The 19,160-nt window shown below is 45.3% G+C and overlaps 1 protein-coding gene across 4 annotated transcripts in view; it reads right to left on the bottom strand.

The window, feature by feature from the left end:
- Nucleotides 1-19,160, bottom strand: part of AFAP1 (actin filament associated protein 1) — a 183,784-nt gene that overhangs the window by 38,348 nt on the left and 126,276 nt on the right. For all 4 annotated transcript variants that reach the window (XM_030563808.1, XM_030563811.1, XM_030563810.1 and 1 more), the window contains one exon: nt 1,781-1,873. In XM_030563808.1, coding sequence (XP_030419668.1) covers nt 1,781-1,873 — 93 coding nt within the window. The remainder of the gene's footprint in view (nt 1-1,780; nt 1,874-19,160) is intronic.

Here is a 19,160-nt window from a genome sequence, read left to right as displayed (position 1 = left end):
AAATGCATGGCATAAACAAAACTCATATGTTGTGGTGTGCCATAAAACTTTTTATTGGCATCTGTTTAACATGTTTTACATAACTCACTCATGGTTTCACCACTTATGAGTAACATCAGCATTCCAAATTTGTGGCAAGGAAAACTTTATACCGCACCATCGTGTGTTTCCTTCCCACCCGGCACAGAGTGCTAAAAACTTAATTGAACAGACTCTTTTCTTACATACATTGAAAGGTCTGAAATGCTACCTATACAAATGCATTGTTAGTGTAAGGCGGTCAATTGTAAATGTATATCTAAAGCATTCATTAAAAATATCATTTTGAAGATTTCTTTCATCTATGAGCACTTCTTGCCTGATCTTGCTGTTTAGCACATTAATAGACAGCAACATTTTAGAATATTATATTGTATAACAGGCAAGGAAAATTATATAAAAATATACCTTAATTACCATAAGCCAAATCTTGGTCTTAGTTATACTGGTGTAAATGCAGAGAAATTCCATTGATGTCAACAGCAATACAAAAATGTAAATCTAGGCTACCTAAGTATGGACTTTGACCTCCAGACTCTTGAGGTCAAATCCTAGTCAATGGGACTTTTAAACATTAATCTTTAATGGGACCAGGAGTTGGCCCATAACAAATAGGACAGCCATCTTGCAATGGGGTCTGACTGCGCAGATATCACGCAAGCTAGAGGCCTAAAGCAGCGCTGCCTTGGTGAGCACTTGGTGCGTGGATGCCTTACTTCAGATATCCTGTTCATTGTTAGTCTGCTGCCTCAGGGTATGTCTACACCACAATTAAAAACCCACAGCTGGCCTGTGGCAGCTGACTTGGGTTTGTGGGGCTTGGGCTAAGGGGCTGTTCAATTACGGTATAAATGTGCAGGCTTGGGCTACAGCCTAGGTTCTAGGACCTTAGGAGGTGGGAGAGGTCTCAGAGTTCAGGCTACAGCCTAAGCCTCAATGTCTCACCACAATTAAACAGCCCTGTGAGCTCGAATCAGCTGGCATGGGCCAGCCACGGTGGCCTAACTGCAGTGTAGATATACCCTTAGTGAGTCAGGGAGCCAAGTGTCTCTGTGTCAAGACATGAGCACTTCACAGGCTCTAAACACTGCTACCTTGGAATGCCAGGGTGTTCAAGCCTCAGTACAGACTGGACTTCCTCTGCCAGGCCTCCAAAACCCCAGTCCTGCCCATCATATACCCACCACCCATTCCGCCCCAGGCTCCATATCACTGCTTGTTTCCTTCCGCTCCCACAGGTCCATCTCTACATCAGAGCCCACCCACCATGTCCTGTGCTACTCAGCATGCCTTCTGGTAAGCATCTAAAACAAAAAGCTGCTGATGGATATGAGTTGCTGAAGTTGGCCGATTTTGGATTGCCTGAATAAGAGGAATAATTGTGTGTTTGTCTCATTTAAAAAATGGCCTCTGCCAGAGATGTTATCAGAATGTAAGAGAGAAATGTGGAGTCTTTGGGAACTGTGCACCTTAGCTAGAGAAACCCAAAGACATGGGAGGAAGAAGGGGAAAAATTTCTAAAAATACAGCATCTTAAAATGATTCCTCTGCAAAAGTTACCAAGTATTGTACTGAAAAAGCTACACAGTTACTGTGTCAAATGTAGAGATTGAATTCAATCATTAATTAGAGTCCTGCTTTAAGGGTAAATGCAACCTGAACTTTAGAGCCAGTACTGACACCTCCATAATAGAATATCATCATCTATCTTTGCATTAGTATAGTAATTCTTTAACTTTACCTTTTCCAGCTCTGTCTTGTGTATCGGAGAACTAGATGATGGTCCATCTGAATCTATCACTCCAGTGCAGTTGCTGCAAACATCTTTAATCACCTTAAAAAGATATACAAAATGGTTTCATTGCACACAAGCAAAAGAACAGAAAAATTATATTTTGCTGAGCAGAGAACTTTATTCAAGATGAAGCATGAAGAATATTTGCTATCCTGAAGGTTAAAACAGCAGTGTGGAAATTATTCTCTTTATCCATAGGCAATATGTTAGGCAGGCTGCCACTGCTTGAGCTTCTCCACATTGGCTCACTAATTCGCTTCATGAATGACCTGGAGGAGCCATAATGTCTAGAGGTGAAAGGTTTCAATTTCTAGACGAGCTAATCTCCAAGCCTCTCCTGAGTAAAGAAGCTGCCAGCACTTGCAGTTTTGCAACATGAACTCAGCTGACACTACCAAATTCATTTCGTTATGACTAAAAATTGGGATTAGATCCAAGGTCCTGCAAGCCAGGGGACAGCACTGCTGCCTAGTATGCTACCCAGCTGCTCTTTTTCTAATGAAGAAATAATGATGTGCTGACCAAATTGCAGATCTGTATCTGATACTCTTGAGTGTGTGGTTTAAATGGATTTTTCATATTCATTATGTGATGTTCAGTGGTCAAAGTAACATTGACACTGAAGCATAGATCATACTAATTGCAAATATCTCTGAGGAAATGTGAGTTATTTTATGCATGCCGCCCCTGCAAAGAAAGAAGAGAAAAAAAATTCACAGAAGGAGATGGATTTTGATAGAATTTATGGGAGCTCAAAAACTTCATCTGTAAAATAAGGCCTGAAAAAATATAAAGGCAGAAGGCTTTTACTTTTCCTGTTTTCTCTGTGCACACAGTTAGGTTTTGATTCTTAGATGGGGTTGCCACCTACCAATCTTCATACTGGAGCACCTGGTGTTGAGGGGAATGTTTGAGTTGTTGATTGCCTTAGATGCCTTAGAGTGTAGATATGGCCAGAAAAGTGACCATGCAAAAGTGGGACCCTCTTAATTAACAACTCTCCTCCCTGGGTGTAGTCAGAGTAGTATCTGCTGACCTGAATGACATAAATATGGTTTTACTGCCTTTTGTCCTTGCAGAGTCCACCCAACTAAGAGAGAAATGCATTTTATTGCGGCTGAGGCATCATTAACAGAAATGTGACTAAGTTCCAAATGTAGGGCCAAATTCTGCCCTCATTTGTACTTGTGACATCACATGATTTATCTAGCGAGAGAACTTGGCCCACAGAACCTTCACTCCCAGTGATGGTACGCAAGCCAGAAAACAAACTTAACAATCAGATCCCAGGCTGTTTGCATGGCTGAAATAAAAATGTCTTTTACTTGTAAACTGAGCAAATTTGATATGGAAACCATTAAGACATAACAAAGATGGCATCAAATAATGTCCTTTTCTAGTTACTAGAGCTGAATCCCCCCCTTAAGGGCATACTAAGCAAACCAAGTGTCTATCTAAAGTACTTATATGGCCCTGTTATTGCAGTATCTGAGGAGAAGGGGAATTGAGGCACAGAGAGTCTAAGTGCCTTACCTGAGGTCATACAGGAAGATGCGAGCAGAGCAAGGAACTGAACCCAGATCTCTTGCTTCCCAGGCCAGCAGCCTAAACACTGGGCCATCCCTCCTCTCAGGCCTATTACCACTCTATTCCCTTCCTCCCTGCCCCATAAACATACCCACACTCTTTTGAGGGCCACACAACTCATGCAATTCTGCATCTTGAGATCTGGCCCCAGCGCTCGCTCTCTCGTCAGTAGCAGGGTATGAATACCACTTAACAACAACTTTGACATCAAGACCAGATACAGATACAACTTATGGTCAGATTTAATTCCTGTGCTTCTGTTTAGTGGAAGTATCTTAGTGTTTTATTTGTAAAGAAACTTGACCATTCAGTTTCTGGGAACATTCATTCCTGTCTCCTGCATGACCTTGATACAACGGCTCATGTTTTCAGCATCTGGTCACACCACACAGTTAGTTAATTTTGGCAAAGGCAGATAGTAATGGAAGTTACAGACAGAACAGAGGGAAATGATTTGGCAGCAACCACAGAATAGTATGTGCAAGTCATGCACTCGAGTAAATACTGTTCTCGAAATACCTCACACACTTAAGGGAAAGTTTTTCCCAAAGTGCTTAATTGGGTTTTAATTAAATTTTGAATAAAAATAATGCACTATCATAGGAAGCTCATGGCAAACTCTGAAGCAAATGCATATTCAAAAATTCAGTGTGTGAACATTCTGGGGTTCAAGGGATCCATCTTCAGCTTGTGAAGACTGGGTTCATCAATTTCTAGGTGGAACATTACTGTGTTTCATACACAGTTTCAAACTTGAACTTCCATGGTGTTCTGGATGAGTGCTTTGATGCCCCTTCTATAATTATGGTGCCACAATAAATGCTGTTTTCACATGCTCGTAGTTTTTCTCACGACTTCTGAAGCTGAAACATCAGTGTGGCCAAATCTCATGATTTCATCACGAGTCTTGGAACACATGTTGATTTACTTAAAGCCCCAGGACCTGGAGTCATATGAATACATAAGAATCTCAGCTTTCATTTAAAACAACTAAGTTTGCATCCCTCCTGGTCACAGAGAAAAGCATGAAAATGTGATGTAAGCATATCCTAATGGCTCAAAAAGGCAAATAAAAATTTATTTTTAATATAATCTCATTATTTGGGGATCTGACTTGTGATTTTTGAATGCTAATACTATCTCATGCAGTGTCTACTCAAAAAAGAGTCTTTCATGGAAAGATTGAACAAAATTTCTTCAATATTTTAAATTTCAGTATGAGAGGTGGGTGGGAAGAAGAGAGTTTTCCTCCCTCTCTCTCTCTCTCTCTCTCTCTCTCTCACACACACACACACACACACACACACACACCGAAGTAGCATTCATATATGCCATCTGCCGACATCAATCCATTGAGAAAGTCAGTCCAAGTTTGTATGAAGTGAAGAATTATTTTAAAGTTTAGGACCATGTAAAGTTTGCACACTGCAGGCTTTTCATTTTTTTTGGATCAATTTAAAGCTAAACCAGTTTAAAAATAAACCTGTCAAATTGAAGCTCCAAAAAGTTAAAAATATTTCAGTTCTTAGCATGTGAAAATGGACTGTTGGAATGAAGAGGTTGAAAATGTGAAGGCTGGACATTTTTGTGCAGCCTGAACTGTATCATTAATATTTTTTTCTATTACAATAGTGCCTGGAGGCCCCAACTAGATCAGGAGTCTGTAGTCTGAACTATTGTACCAACATAGGTCTGATCATGCGAACACACACATTGTGTCTTATTGACTTCAGTGGGACGAGGCACATAAGGTAAGTATTTACAGGATCAGGGCCAAATAGAAGACAGAGTACCTGCCCCAAGGAACTTGCCATCTAGGTGTGAAATCCCGGTCCCACTGAAATCAACAGGAGTTTTGCCATTGATTTCAATGGCCGGGATTACATTCTTGGTGTTCCCAGGTACTGGGCCTACATGCTCCTATTACATAAGCATTTGAGTTAATTATAGGGTGCTCACCTGTACTGAATTAATCAATTTCCACAATTACTATATACACCTCTACCCCAATATAACACGACCCGATGTATCACGAATTCGGATATAACATGGAAAAGCAGCGTTCCAGGGGGGCGGGGCTGCACGCTCCGGCGGATCAAAGAAAGTTAAATATAACGCGGTTTCACCTCTAATGTGGTAAGATTTTTTCGCTCCCGAGGACAGCATTATATCGGGGTAGAGATGTACTATTTTAAATTAACACTATCAAGGCTGGAAGGCCAAATATTTGACCTACCTTTCTTTCTTTTACATGTTTGTAAAACTCAAAGGCTCTAGTCACCAGAAATTATCCACCATCTTCCATGATAAAGGCTGCGGATAAGATATTGGCTATGTAGTAAGCCAGAGAACAGGTTGCCTGCTACATAGAACCCTCCAGAAAAAGAAAAACTCTCCTGCATTCCACAGAATGGCAGAGATGCACTAAGTGAGAAGAACTTGAGTAAAAGAACTCCTTGCTTCCTGGCCATTGCTTCCTAACTTTGAAGATAGGTATACTGTCTCTTTAAAAGTGGTGGCTGGGGAGTGTTCTATATAGGAGTGCTAGAATGAAAGAGAGAGAGAAAAAGTAGCCTTAAGGCCAAGCCATATGGTTCTTATTCTCATATAGCTCTTTGCTCCATGTTAGAAGAAGGCAACTATTTACCATTATCAAATGTGACAATGGCATTCTCAGTCTGTCTGTCTTTCTCTTCAGCCTGTGAGAGTTATGGCCCTAGTATAGTACCAACAAAGTGCTGATGTTTTACAGGCAGATATGAGAAATCCCCTGAAGACCTCCCTGTCTAGCAATTCACATAAGTAGCCCCAACAGACTAAGAGGGAGTGAAGAAATAACTTTCCCACACTACTCTCCAAGTGCTAAAGAGGAGCTCGTTCTCCCCATTGCAACAACACACCACTTGTAAAGCACCCCTAGACTGAAGTGAAAAGAACCATCTCCCCTGCCCATTACCATTGGTTGGGTGGAGTGGAGAGTGGCAGGGGACTTCAAATGAGCTAGCAGCCACCAAGATGGTCTTTAGTCCACATATATCCCCTTTAAAATTCCCTCCTGTCTGACATTCAATCAGGCCAACTCCCACACACACTTGCCTGTATTATTTCCATCAAACCTTCTGCCATATATGGCAACTGGATCAGAGTCTTGTGAAAAAAAGAGAGTTGGATAGCTGCGTAATATTGCTTTAGGCACTGGCATTGCACTGCTGCTACAAGTGTGGAGGTCCCCCCCTCAGAACAGAAAGCTGCCTACACCGTCCTCTGGATGTGGATTTTATTTAGGCTGAAAAGCTCTCCTTGTAATTACGGATATGATTTTCTACAAACAGATGTTTTAATCCCGTTTTATAAAAACAAATGCAAAGAAAGGAGCTCAACCCATGAGCTAACAAATCACTGATTCCATGTGACAGAAGGGGAAAATTATTAGAAAAGGAATATAATCTAGTGGTTAAAGCAGGTAACTGAGTATCAGAACTCCTGGGTTCTCTGCCCATACCTACTACAGACTGTATCTGCGACTTTTAGAAAAGTGCCATTCTGCCCTAGAAAGCGACTGTGCAAGTACGACATGTGTGTTTCCATATTAATCGTTTCTCTGATTTTCATATCACATGTGCTCATTTTACACACAAACATTTTTCTTACTGCCAGCCCCCTGAGCTCACTCTGGACTGTGGCAGTAAAGCTGTGTCCTTTCATATCAACAGCAACAGCAGAGATTCTGCAAGTCAGACTAAACTTTCAGGTACATCTCTGTCACTCATGTAGTCTTCACGTTATGCCGTCAACAACACTTACATAAGCCCACTGGCCTTTCATTGGTTTGCACTAGTGTAATTGAAAACATAATCTGAAGACAAAGGGGTTGTACAGTTAGATGAGGCTAGACAGAGCCCAGTCTGACAGACATGGATGGAGTGTGCAAATATGTTTGTAAAAACCCTCTTTTCATACGCAAACTGAGCACATGTGACATAGAAGTCTGTCAGGCACAACAAAAAGGGAACCACACAATTCCACTTTTACAAAGCCGCTTTTAAGACACAACCACAATTTAACCTTTTTCTGTCTCGGTTTACGCACCTGCAAAATGGGGGGAAACAACCCCTCACAGGGCTATTATTGGGTGTAATATATTGTTTGTGAAGTGCTTTAAGAACAAAAGGTAAGTAACTATTTTTTCTTCTTTGAGTGCTTACTTATGTTGATTCCATTCTAGGTGATTTACAAGCAGTATCCACGGAGGTGGACTTGGAGTTCATCGCTTGACGGCTTGCAATACTGCTCTACCGAAGCCAGCATCATCCAGGCTCTGCTGGGTAAGTGCATAGAGGGCCGTGAAGGTATAGACCAATGACCAGATATCCTGGATAGGCACTTGAGCCAAAAAGGCTGCTGAAGAAGCCTGTGCCCTGGTAGAGTGGGCGGTGATGATCGTCGGGGCGGCACCTGTGCTTGATCATAGCAAAAGTGAATGCAGGACGATATTATCTGAGCAGAAACAGGATGATCTTTCATTCTGTCAGCCACAGTGACGAATAACTGTGTTGACTTACAGAACGGCTTGGTACTATCAATATAAAAGGCCAGTGCTCGTCCAACGTTGAGGGCATGCAGCATGCACTCCTCTTCCGACTTATGCAGCTTCAGGAAGAAGACCAATAAGTAAATATCTTGGCCTGAATGAAACTGAGAGACTACCTTGTGGAAGGAAGGCTGGGTGCAGTCTTAGTTGGACCTTGTCCTTGCAGAAAACCGTGTAAGGTTAAAAGACCTCCTGAATGAGGAGTTGCTTGTGAGAAGGGTCCCCAAAGAGGGACGGAGAAGGAGGATAGAAGGATTGGTCAGCTACAAACTGCAGGGTATAGCCTGACGAGACTGTGTCGAGCCCCCAGTGGTCCAAGGTGATATGGGACCAGACTGATTGGAAGGGGTGGAGGAAGACGGCGAGCAGATCCGTTGCAGTGACTGGGGCATTGTCCTCAGGCGCACCCTCAAACATGACTGCTTTTGGCTGCCTTGGTCCCTGGAAGGACCAGACTGGGCAGACGGGTGAGATGATGACTGGTGGCATTGCTTAAAACCCCGTCTTTGTTCTTTTTGTAGGGACTGGATCTAGGGGCACCCCAAGACCTTGATGATGGCAGAGGCAGTGGTGGACGGAATGACCTTTTAGTCTGCTGAGTATGCAGGCCAAGGAGTGGAGGGTGGCCCAGAAGTCTTTAAGGCCATGGAGCCTTGCATCAGTCAGCTCTGAGAGAAGCCCCGTTCTCTTGAAAGGGAGGTCCTGGAGGGTAGATTGCATCTCCTGGGACAACCCGGAGGTCTGTAACCAGGAGCTCTGCTCATGGCTTTTGCAGAGGCAACCACCCTTGATGCCAAATCTGTGGCATCGCAAGCCATCTGGAGGGCACCCCTAGCTACCGCCTGGCCCTCTTCCACCAGAGTGGTGAACTCCAGTGCCCGATCATATGGGAGGCTCTCCCTGAACTTGCTGACTGAGTCCCACAGGTTGAAATTGTATCTGACAAGCAGGACCTGATAGTTTGAGACCCTAAATTGGAGGCTCGCTGTTGAATAAATCCTTCTGCCAAATAAGTCCAGGCTCTTGGCATCTTTATTTGTGGAGATGCTACCCACCTGGCCCTTTCATTGACGGCAGATATGACCAGGGACCCCAGGGGAGGGTGTGTATAAATATTCAACCCCCATAATACTTCTTTTCCACATTCTTGGATGTGGGCAGAATGGAAGATAGGGTCTGTCACCCTGACATGGTGATCGTCAGGACCCCTGGGTGAACGAGCAATGCCACCTGGGCTGGGGCAGAGGAGGGGATGACATTGCCTCCTCAGCTAGCTCCTCAATCTCCAAGTTCAGGTTGGCAGCCACCCTTTTAAGCAGGGCTTGGTGCTCCCTGAAGTCATTGGGGGGGAAGAGGAGGGGCTGCCGGTTTGCGAGGGCCCCGCCACCGTCTCGTCTGGGGACTACGAGGACAACTGCACTGCTGGAGGGAGGGAAGCGTCCCTGTGCTGCGTCAGGACAGTTCTTCGACCACTGGAGCCTCCCCTGAAACCACCACTTCGGATTTGGCCCCTTGTTTCAACACTGGTGCAGGCTGCACCAGGGGTATGTTGTCCAAAGCCATCTGGGAGGAGCAATGGGAGTACGGTGCGGGCATAAGAAGCACACCCATGAGTTCCAGTATTGCCACAGGGTGGGCACCTTGCAGGCTCCCAGATAGGGGATGATTCATTCTTTACAAAGGAAGACTGAACTGTCCCTCCGACCCAGACCACTGCCCTTCCAGTGACCAGGGCAGGGCTGTGGAAGCCTGAGTCTGTCAACTGACTCTTGCTGGCGGTGCGGGGAAGGTGAGGGCTGGTGTCTGCCTGAAGAACAGTATCAGGTCCCGGTGACTGGTGTCGCAACCAGGAACGGTCTTGTGCTAGAGGAGATTGACAACTGGGAGATCTGCGAGGTGATGGTAACCTGCGGCTTGGCAATCTCTGGTGGGAGGACTGTCGGTACTGGGTGTATGAGGATCAGCATTGCGACTCCAGAGTTCCATGTCTTGTAAGTGGGGAAAGTGGCATCTGAGATCTGGGCCTCCTGACTGGAGACCAAGGTTGCAGGATCAGGGTCCTTGACCGTGGCAAGGGGAACAATACCTGCAGTCCGGGGATGTCCCATGGTTGTTAGGGGTGGTCCTACAGCTGGTTTGGTCGTCTGAACTGGTGTGTTGCCGGGATCCGCCACGTGGCCAGGTATCTGCGATGCCAGTTGGCCTAACTCTTCTTTGGCCGCCAGGCCCACTTCAGGCGCAGATGTCCCTGCAATGGGCCGGGACCCCCTTACCTCTCCCTGGAGTCTGTTCCCTGGCTGTGCTGGGGGTCCAACCAAAGCAGTACCCCAGAGAGCCACCATTGCAGGCATGAGGTCTAACACAGATCCTTTTCCCAAAGTCCCCTTGCATGATGACTGTGGCCCAGTTGATTTAGACAACTTCTTTGGTACCGGAGAGGGGGAAAGATGCCTGGTGGATCCCGGTGCTGGCAGTGCACTGTGTGCCTATGCCGAAGTACCGGGCATGGAGTCCAAGTGCAAGGGCTCCAAAGCTGGGCACAGAGCAGCCTCCATGAGGAGGGCCCTCAATTGAATATCCCATTCTTTTTGAGTTTGGGGATGGAAATTTTTGCAGTTCCAGCACTTTTCTTTTCTGTGGGGCTCCCCTAGGCACTTCAAACAACTCTCGTGAAGGTCACTAATCGGAACACGGCTTGGAGCCTGGGGAGTGGGGCATGTCCCTCTTCGGGACAAAGTCCAGCTGGGACTCTAACTACTAAGCTACTACTATGCACTTAACAGCTAACTAATCACTCAGCTAAATAAAGGGGAACGATCTAAACAGTGAAGAACCACTCATGTTCTTGCCAAGCAAGACCAGGCACTCCAACCAACTGTCATGAGTGGTAAGAAGGAACTGAGAAGATGTAGGGCCGGTGGCGCCTGATAAACTGTCGTATGAGCGCGGCACTCCAGAGGGTGACACAGTCAGCCCTATGGATACTGCTAAGGCAAAAGTCTCTGACAGTTGTGCATGTGGACGCGTGCACAACTAGAATGGAATCAACATGAGCAAGCACTCGAAGAACTCTACTTCCAGAAGCATCTAGGTACACCATCAACATTTTCCATTAGTGACCCAGCCCAACCCTGCTTAGCTTATGAAAGCTGATGGAATCACAGCAGTATAGATGGAAATATTAAACTAAAGAAACTTTATCCAAACAATGCATAACATTATTAAAAAAAAGAATATATTTTGATAAAATGGATTTTTTAGATTGTCTTTCACATAGTGCTTGATGACCAAACATTAGAAAACACACTCTAGCAAGCAATACTATAATGGCTAGAGGATGGACTTCATGACTACTTCGTCTCTGTAATGGTCATGATTTTGGACCTTAAGGCCAAAGACATCTTAAGTATCTTTGGAATAAAATTGTTTTTTTAGTCAAAGACCAGTTTTCATATGAAGGGGTTGCTTGCAACACAGAATCCATTTACCTGCATGAATGAAGTCACTAAAGGAAGTATATTGTTGTAATACCATTTATTAGTAATTTTATTTCTTCATCCGCTACCTCTTTGGGGCATGCTAAACAACTGTAATTTCTCGCAGCCAATTGGATATATTGGAACAAATATTCAGAACATATCCATAGCTGCACACATGCATATTCTCAAACATCCATTGACAAAGCTCACTTTAGGGGCACAAAGAGTAACTGTGCACATCTTTTCATGTGCATGTTTATAGGCGCAATTCAGTGTTACTGATGTAATCTCTATAGCAGCCTGGAATCTGTACTGGTTAGGCTTGGTGCTCTAAAATTCTGACATAGTGGTGACATCAGCTATTCTTTCAACCAAGCATTCTTTAGCTGGTAAGCCTGAAACTGCCTATGTGGTTTGCTGTCTAGACTTCAGATTTCTCAGCTGTTTTCTGGTGTCATCTCTATAGAATTCTTTAAAATTATCTATGCATGTACTAGAGTTCTATTTTTTCTACCATATTTGAATTGACATTTTAAAATCAGTTCCTTAAATAAAGTAATGCATATTGTCAAAATTACATCTTATAAAGAATAAAGTCAATTTCTTCAGGCCACAGAGGAAAATCACTTGACCAGTCCTCCTCTCTCCAGATACTGATCTTGGTCTCTTCAGGCTAAAGGAAAAAGTACTACACCTCTACCCCAATAGAATGTGACCCGATATAACACGAATTCGGATAGAATGTGGTAAAGCAGTGGGGAGCCCCAGGCTCTTTAAAGCGCCACCGGAGGTCCACTGCTTTACCGTGTTATATCTGAATTCACATGGAACCCCGAGCCCTTTAAATCACTGTCCGAGCCCCGCTACCAGACCTCCGGCGGGGATTTAAAGGGCCCGGGGCTCCCCACAGCAGTTGGAGCCCTGGGCCCTTTAAATCCCCGCCGGGGCTCTGGCAGCCAGGCTCAGGCAGTGATTTAAAGGGCCAGAGGCTCCAGCCGCTGCAGGGAGCCCCAGGCCCTTTAAATCCCTGCCTGAGCCCTGCTGCTAGAGCTCCGGTGGGGATTTAAAGGGCCCACGGCTCCCTGCAGCGGCTGGAGCACCAGGCCCTTTAAATCACTGCTGGAGAAGCTGGTCCGGTCTGGCACGGCGTACCGGCTCTTGCTGGTACACTGTATTGGACCAAACCCGATATAACGTGATCTCACCTATAAGGTGGTGAGATTTTTTGGCTCCCTAGGACCGCGTTACATCAGGGTAGAGGTGTAGCTTGAGACTTAAATTTGGATCCTTGCATGAGAACAACTTGTGCTTGGCTTCTAAGCTGGCCCCACAAGTTCATATTTTTTAAGAAGATGGCATCCCTGTTTGATAGGTGGATATGGAAGTGTTCTGATAGGAGGAAAATCAGGATTCAATCAGCCCTCTTGTCTAAACAGTACAATAGTCTCAGAAGTTTGGGAAACTAAGTGTGCTGGATATAGCCATGGCTGCATTTCCATGGGTGAAGCAATTCCTGAATGGGGATATAGAACTTAAATCTGGCCTATGCAATGTCTATTGTGCAGAACTATCAGCTGCTCTGCTGCACTTTCAAAGTGTGGGGCTGCTAACACTAAAACAATACCAACCTCAGATACCTCATAGCACTAACATGGCTGTGTAGATCTTCCCCGTTTCAGAGACTGCAACCCCATGCAGTATCTTTAAGTAGTGTTGTATTGATTTATGAATGAGTCATGTATGATTGTGTTCTACATTATATAACTCATGCATGAACTACGAACAGTACGGGGTCATTTGTAAACAACACCAGAGAAACACTGTCCTTTGGGTGGCCTGAAAATACTGTTTCAGGTTTCCAGAGACCTAGAACAAAGAGTGTAAGACATATAAAGGATCAGTGTAAACAGGCTAGGGGTAGGGTTGCTAGGTGTCTGGCTTTTTACTGGAACACCTGGTTGAAAGGGGACCCTGGCAGCTGTGGTCAGCATTAAAAGTCCAGTTGGCAATGCAGTGGGACTGGAAGACTCCCTGCCTGGTTCCGTGGGGCTCTTGGGAAGTGGCTGGCATGTACCTCCAGCTTGGCGGCAGCCACAGGCACTCCGCACACTGCCACTATCCCAAGTGCCGGCTCTGCAGCTCCTATTGGCTGGGAACTGCAGACAATGGGAGCTGCAGGGGTGGCACCTGTGCGCAAAGCCTCCTGGCTGCCCTTCCGCCTAGGAGCTGGAGAGATATGTCGCTGCTTCCTGGGAGCCACCAGAGGTAAGTGCTGTCTGGAGCCTGCATCTCTCATCCCCTCCCAAACCTTAATCTCTTGCCCCAGTCGTGAGCCCCATCCTGCACCCAAACTCCTTCCTGGAACCAACACGTCTCACCTCCTCCTTCACATCAACCCCTTGGCCCCAGCCCTGAGCCTCCTTTTGTACCTTAAACCTCTCCATCCCCAGCACCACCCCAAAGCCCATACTCTGAGCCCAGAGCCTGTATCCCCTCCCACACTCCAATCCCGTTTCAGCCCAGAGCCCCTTCCCACACTCCAAAAGCCTCAGCACTCCCCCCAGCCCAGAATCCTCTCCAGCACCCTAAACCTCTTGTCCCCAACCTCAGCCAGAGCCCTCATCCCCTCCCACAACCCAACCCCTTACCCCAGCCCAGTGAAAATAAGCGAGTGAGCAAGGGTGGGGGAGAGCGAGCAACAGAAGGAGGGGAGGTGGAGTGAGTGGTGGGCGGGGCCTTGGGGAAGGAGTGGGGCAAGAGTGTTTGGTCATCTGCAATTATAAGGTAGGCAACCCTAACTGCAGGCCCACATTTTAACTGGGCAAACGGACAAGATATTCTGTCTAAGGAAAGGTCCCAGACTGGCTGAAGGATTGGACCTCTTTGGGCCCAAAGGAGTGATGCATCATTTCTGCTATGTTTATCAGTAAGTGTGTGAGAACTTTTATTGTTTTGATATGTCTTCTCTGTAAAGCTTTGTCCTTAAAATAAATGTACTCTGCTGAGAATGTGCTGTGTGGTCACCTGTAACTGCTCAATATACCGGTCATAGCCCTTGAAAAATAAGCAATGCATAAGTTCCAGCCATTAGGCAGACTGGCTTGCGGGGGATGTCACAGCGTATGGTAGGGGGCTGTGCAGCCTTAAAACCCCTGGCCAGGAGGGAGAGGGATGCCAGTGTCTGCCCAAGAGAGGTGATGGTTGTGAGCTTGAAACTTTAGGTGGGTGCCCCTGAGGGACCACAAAGGGAGAATACAGGTGCAGGTACCCTGAAACTGTGGCACTTCCCAGTGGCGGAGTCTATGACTCTGCCCTGTCTGACAATCAAATCTAGAAATCACATGCTGGGGACAGAGATCATGGGAGGGAGTGCCTCCCAGCTGATTGAAAGACAGGGAAATTGAGGGCCCCATCATCTGCCCGTTGAAGTCAATGATCTATTTCACTGGGGAAATAATCTGGTACAGTCCGGAAAGAGCTATGTTTGGTCAAGAACTCCAACACTTTTGACAGCCAGGAAGAATCAATAGCAGCTCTTCAGCAATAAAAATGCTTCCCCATCTATTTGTAGAAGGAGGATCCCCCCCAGTCCCCAAGCCACTCCTCCCAATACAACACAGTGAACTCATTCCCAGTATTGTCCTTTCCTGCACACATCCACACACATTGCAGGAGCTCACAGGGGCCTGGTCCACACTACACAGTTAAATCGATTTAAACAGCGTTAAATCGATTTAACTCTGTACCCGTCCACACTACAAGGCACTTTAAATCGATTTTAAGGGCTCTTAAAATTGATTTCTGTATTCCTCCCCAACGAGAGGAGTAACCCTAAAATCGATATTACCATATCGATTTAGGGTTAGTGTGGACGGAAATCAAAGTTATTGGTCTCATTCCTTTAATGTAGCTACCCAGAGTGCACCACTCCGGAAATCGATGGTAGCCTAGGACCATGGACGCACACCACCGAATTAAAGTGCCCTAGTGTGGACGCATAAAATCGATTTTATAATATCGGTTTTATAAAACCGGTTTTAGTAATTTTGATTTTATGCTGTAGTGTAGACGTAGCCAGGGAGTTATGGGGTAAAGAGTAAAAAGAAAATTAGCTGCAAAACAGTGCAACTTGAAATCTGATGCATCTGACCACTGTATTCCACTGAAAAGTAGTATTTCTAATTGACTAAAACTGAGATGCTGCGAGCACAGCACAAACTGCTTTCAGATTGTTCTGAAGCAGGCAATTTGTACTGTATAGTATGGAGTATGTTATAGCACAGTTGTAGTCTTGAAAGTTGAGAGGACAGTAGCCTTGCCATGTACTTGAAATAGGCTTATTAATGAAAAGCTTTGTAGAGTGATGGAACTGAATAAACTACTGTCAATCTGTCTCCAAATGTTCTGCAGATTGCCTAGTCTTTCACTCTCAGCACAGACACAATTTTGTAAAGCCTTTTTTTTTTTTTTAAAAGTAGTAGGAATGTGCCCTGTATGTGGAAATAACTATCTCTGCCTGTGTCTGTGAAGACTGTTTTATATATAAATAAATACATTAAACATGTTTTATGAAAGAAAGCCTGATAAGTGCCAATGCATTCAGCATTGCAAAATCCAAGTTTAGAACAACACAGGAAATAAGCATTTAGTATGATCTAATTACAATGAAATTCCTTTGAAAAAGAATGTGACAGACTAATGCCATTTCATTCCAATCAGTTGCCATATGCGCATGCAGGACAGATTCCAATCAGTGTTCATGAAATGTTAAATGAATTAACAGGACACTTATTCAGCGCTACTTTTAAAAAGTACTGGTGTTATAAATAGCCTATAAGAGCTCATTGTTACTTTCTATGAAAATCCAAATATCAGATCCTGAGGTCAGAGGCTGCTCTAGACACAGACAAATTAGGCAGTTGCCTAGGATGGCAGATTTCAGGACCGTCCCTGGTTCCTTCAGGAGTGGTGGCAGGTGATGAGGCTGGTGGAGCTGCCAGTTGGGGCTCCCAGGAGCAGGAAGCGGACCGCAGATGGGCTGCTGAGGAAATGTTCTATTAGCTGCTCCCCACCCCTAGTGCAGGTACGATTGTGGCTGCAGATGCAGCTCAGGCACTGAGTGGCTCAGAGCTACTCCTGGCAGGTCTGCCCAAAGCAGTGACCTGCCTGGCTCCATGTCAGCACCCAGCCCACATCTGCTGCTCAGCGCCCAACCTCTGCAGACCCTGGTGCCTGGGCAGCTCTCAGCACCTGCCCTGGCTGCTAACTTGGACTCACACTGCGATGGCCCTGTACAGTGAAGAGCTCATCTGGAATGGTATGAGTGGCCTGGGGACCAGGCAGAGGTGCAGGCTTGGGGGTGAGAAGTGCAGTGGGGCCTGGGTTGAGCTGTGTGGCTCCTGGAAAAGAACTGAAGTGTGGGTCAGGAGTCCCTGGCCCTGGGAGGGATGGAGAAGGCTGGGGAAGGGTTACAGGAGGTGGATGGGGAGTGGGTGACTGGCCCAGGGGGTGGAGGATATAAGGGAAGACTTGTGAGGGGAAGATAGGGAGCAGGTTCTTGGCTCCTGGTGGCGGTGCATCCCTGCCACAAACTTCTAAGCAATTAGGAGGAAGGTGGCACACTGAAATCTGCCTGAGATATTAAAGAGCAGAACACAGGCTAATCTGGTGGCACAGAGAATTACAGATTATTTTTCCATTCAGCAAGTCATCGTGCAGTTATGCCGCTGAAACAGCTCTTCACTTCTCTTTCCATAGGAAATTCTTGTGTGTTTAATCAAATCGTGTTTAGAAACATACAATTTATTCTTAAGAAAATAAGTACCATATATGGTTGCATCAGAGCAAAGCATAGAGAATGTTGGGTGGATTGTTATGTATTCAGACTTCTAGATGCTCTTAAATTGCTGAATTAAAAGTTTTTTAAAATAGCCACTATAGCTTAAGTGATAGTTTCCCACACTACTTCACTGACCTTCACATCTGAGAACAGCAAAGTCCAATATAAATACTAGTAATCTGGTTAGGATCTGAAACTGCAGTACTTGCACTGGGAACTTCCACATTTCTAGACACTGAACAAAACAGAGTGAAAAAGGCAAAATCCTGTTTCTCAGAAGCCTGCATTTCCAGGACAAACTACAACACACGGCATGCTGCTAGAACAGAACTTGAAAACTGGACTAAACATTCTAGACAGACTGAAACATACCTGCACTTCTGCATGCACAAAAAGACATGCTCAGTACTGCTACAGTTGTGCCTTTGTTTACTGAGTCATGTACTTACAGTAACATATTGCCAATTATCTTTTCCTTTAATACATTTTAAAGTGCTACTTCTAACTATGTCTCGATTTGTTATATATTCTTTCCCCTTCTGCTTTCATCCCGCTTTTTCTCTTTCCTATCATAGCTCAGGATTAATTTTTTTCCTGAAGTGTCATCTGTTCCCCTTCCATTTCCCTCCTCCCCTTATGTACCTTCCTCATTTCTTTTGCTACATTATGCTCTCCAGTTCCTCTTCCACTTTTTTCCTCTCCCCCCTCTTCTTCACACAGACATCTGTATCCATCTACAGAGCTGACAGGTGTCATGGGACACACTCATTTGGCAACACTGTCACACCTACCCATAGCTCTGCAGGTAGGAATTGCAGTTCTGCCTTCTGACCTCTATGGCCCCTGCTGAGCAGGCAGGCTTTACTCTCACCGTTTCCCCTGCTGGATCCCAGTGGAAGGAAGGAGTGGTGGCACCAGCAACGCAAGATGAGAGGCCCAGCTGGCATCAGGCTCTCTTATTTTGTCCCTACAACTGCCCATATCCAGCTCCACCAGGCTTCTCACCAGCAAACCTCTGCACACCCATCAGAAGACACACCCTAATTCCCCAGCAGCAGCAATCACCCCCAGCAACCAATCAGCCAACATCAATTCCCACCCTGCATCTTCCCCCAGCGACTGTTGAGGCTGCTGGGACTGGCCAATCAAAAACCCCTCCAGGCACCTCCATACTGCTTTCAGCTCTGCTGCTCGCCCAGCTGCCCCTAAGATAGCCACCAGCTAGGGTGACCAGACAGTAAACGTGAAAAATCAGGACAGGGGGTGAGGGGTAATAGGAGGCTACATAAGAAAAAGACCCCAAAATCGGGACTGTCCCTACCACCAGCTGTGCTCAGTCACCCTGTCATAAACAAATAGCTAAGGGTTAATGTTCTTTTACCTGTAAAGGGGTAACACCAGTAACCTGAAACACCTGACCAGAGGACCAATCAGGAAACAAGACTTTTTCAAATCTGGGTGGAGGGAAGTTTTGGGTGTGAGTTCTTTGTCTTTGTCTTGTGTCTGACCCTCTCGGCTCTGAGAGTGATTTTTCTATCTCCAGCTCTCTACTCTACTGTTTCCAGGTTGTAAGTACAAAGATAGGAAGACCATAGGTTTATATTGTTTTCTTTTGTATTTACATATGTGTAGTTGCTGGAATGTGTTAAATTGTATTCTTTTTGGATAAGGCTGTTTATTCATTTTTCTTTTAAGCAATTGACCCTGTATTTGTCACCTTAATACAGAGAGACCATTTTTATGTCCTTTTCTTTCTTTTTTATATAAAGCCTTCTTTTTAAGACTTGTTGGAGTTTTTCTTTAGTGGGGACTCCAGGGAATTGAGTCTGC

Source organism: Gopherus evgoodei, chromosome 5, assembly GCF_007399415.2.
Source record: "Gopherus evgoodei ecotype Sinaloan lineage chromosome 5, rGopEvg1_v1.p, whole genome shotgun sequence".
Taxonomy (NCBI): Eukaryota; Metazoa; Chordata; order Testudines; family Testudinidae; genus Gopherus; species Gopherus evgoodei.
This window is presented reverse-complemented; position numbering and strand designations above follow the sequence as displayed.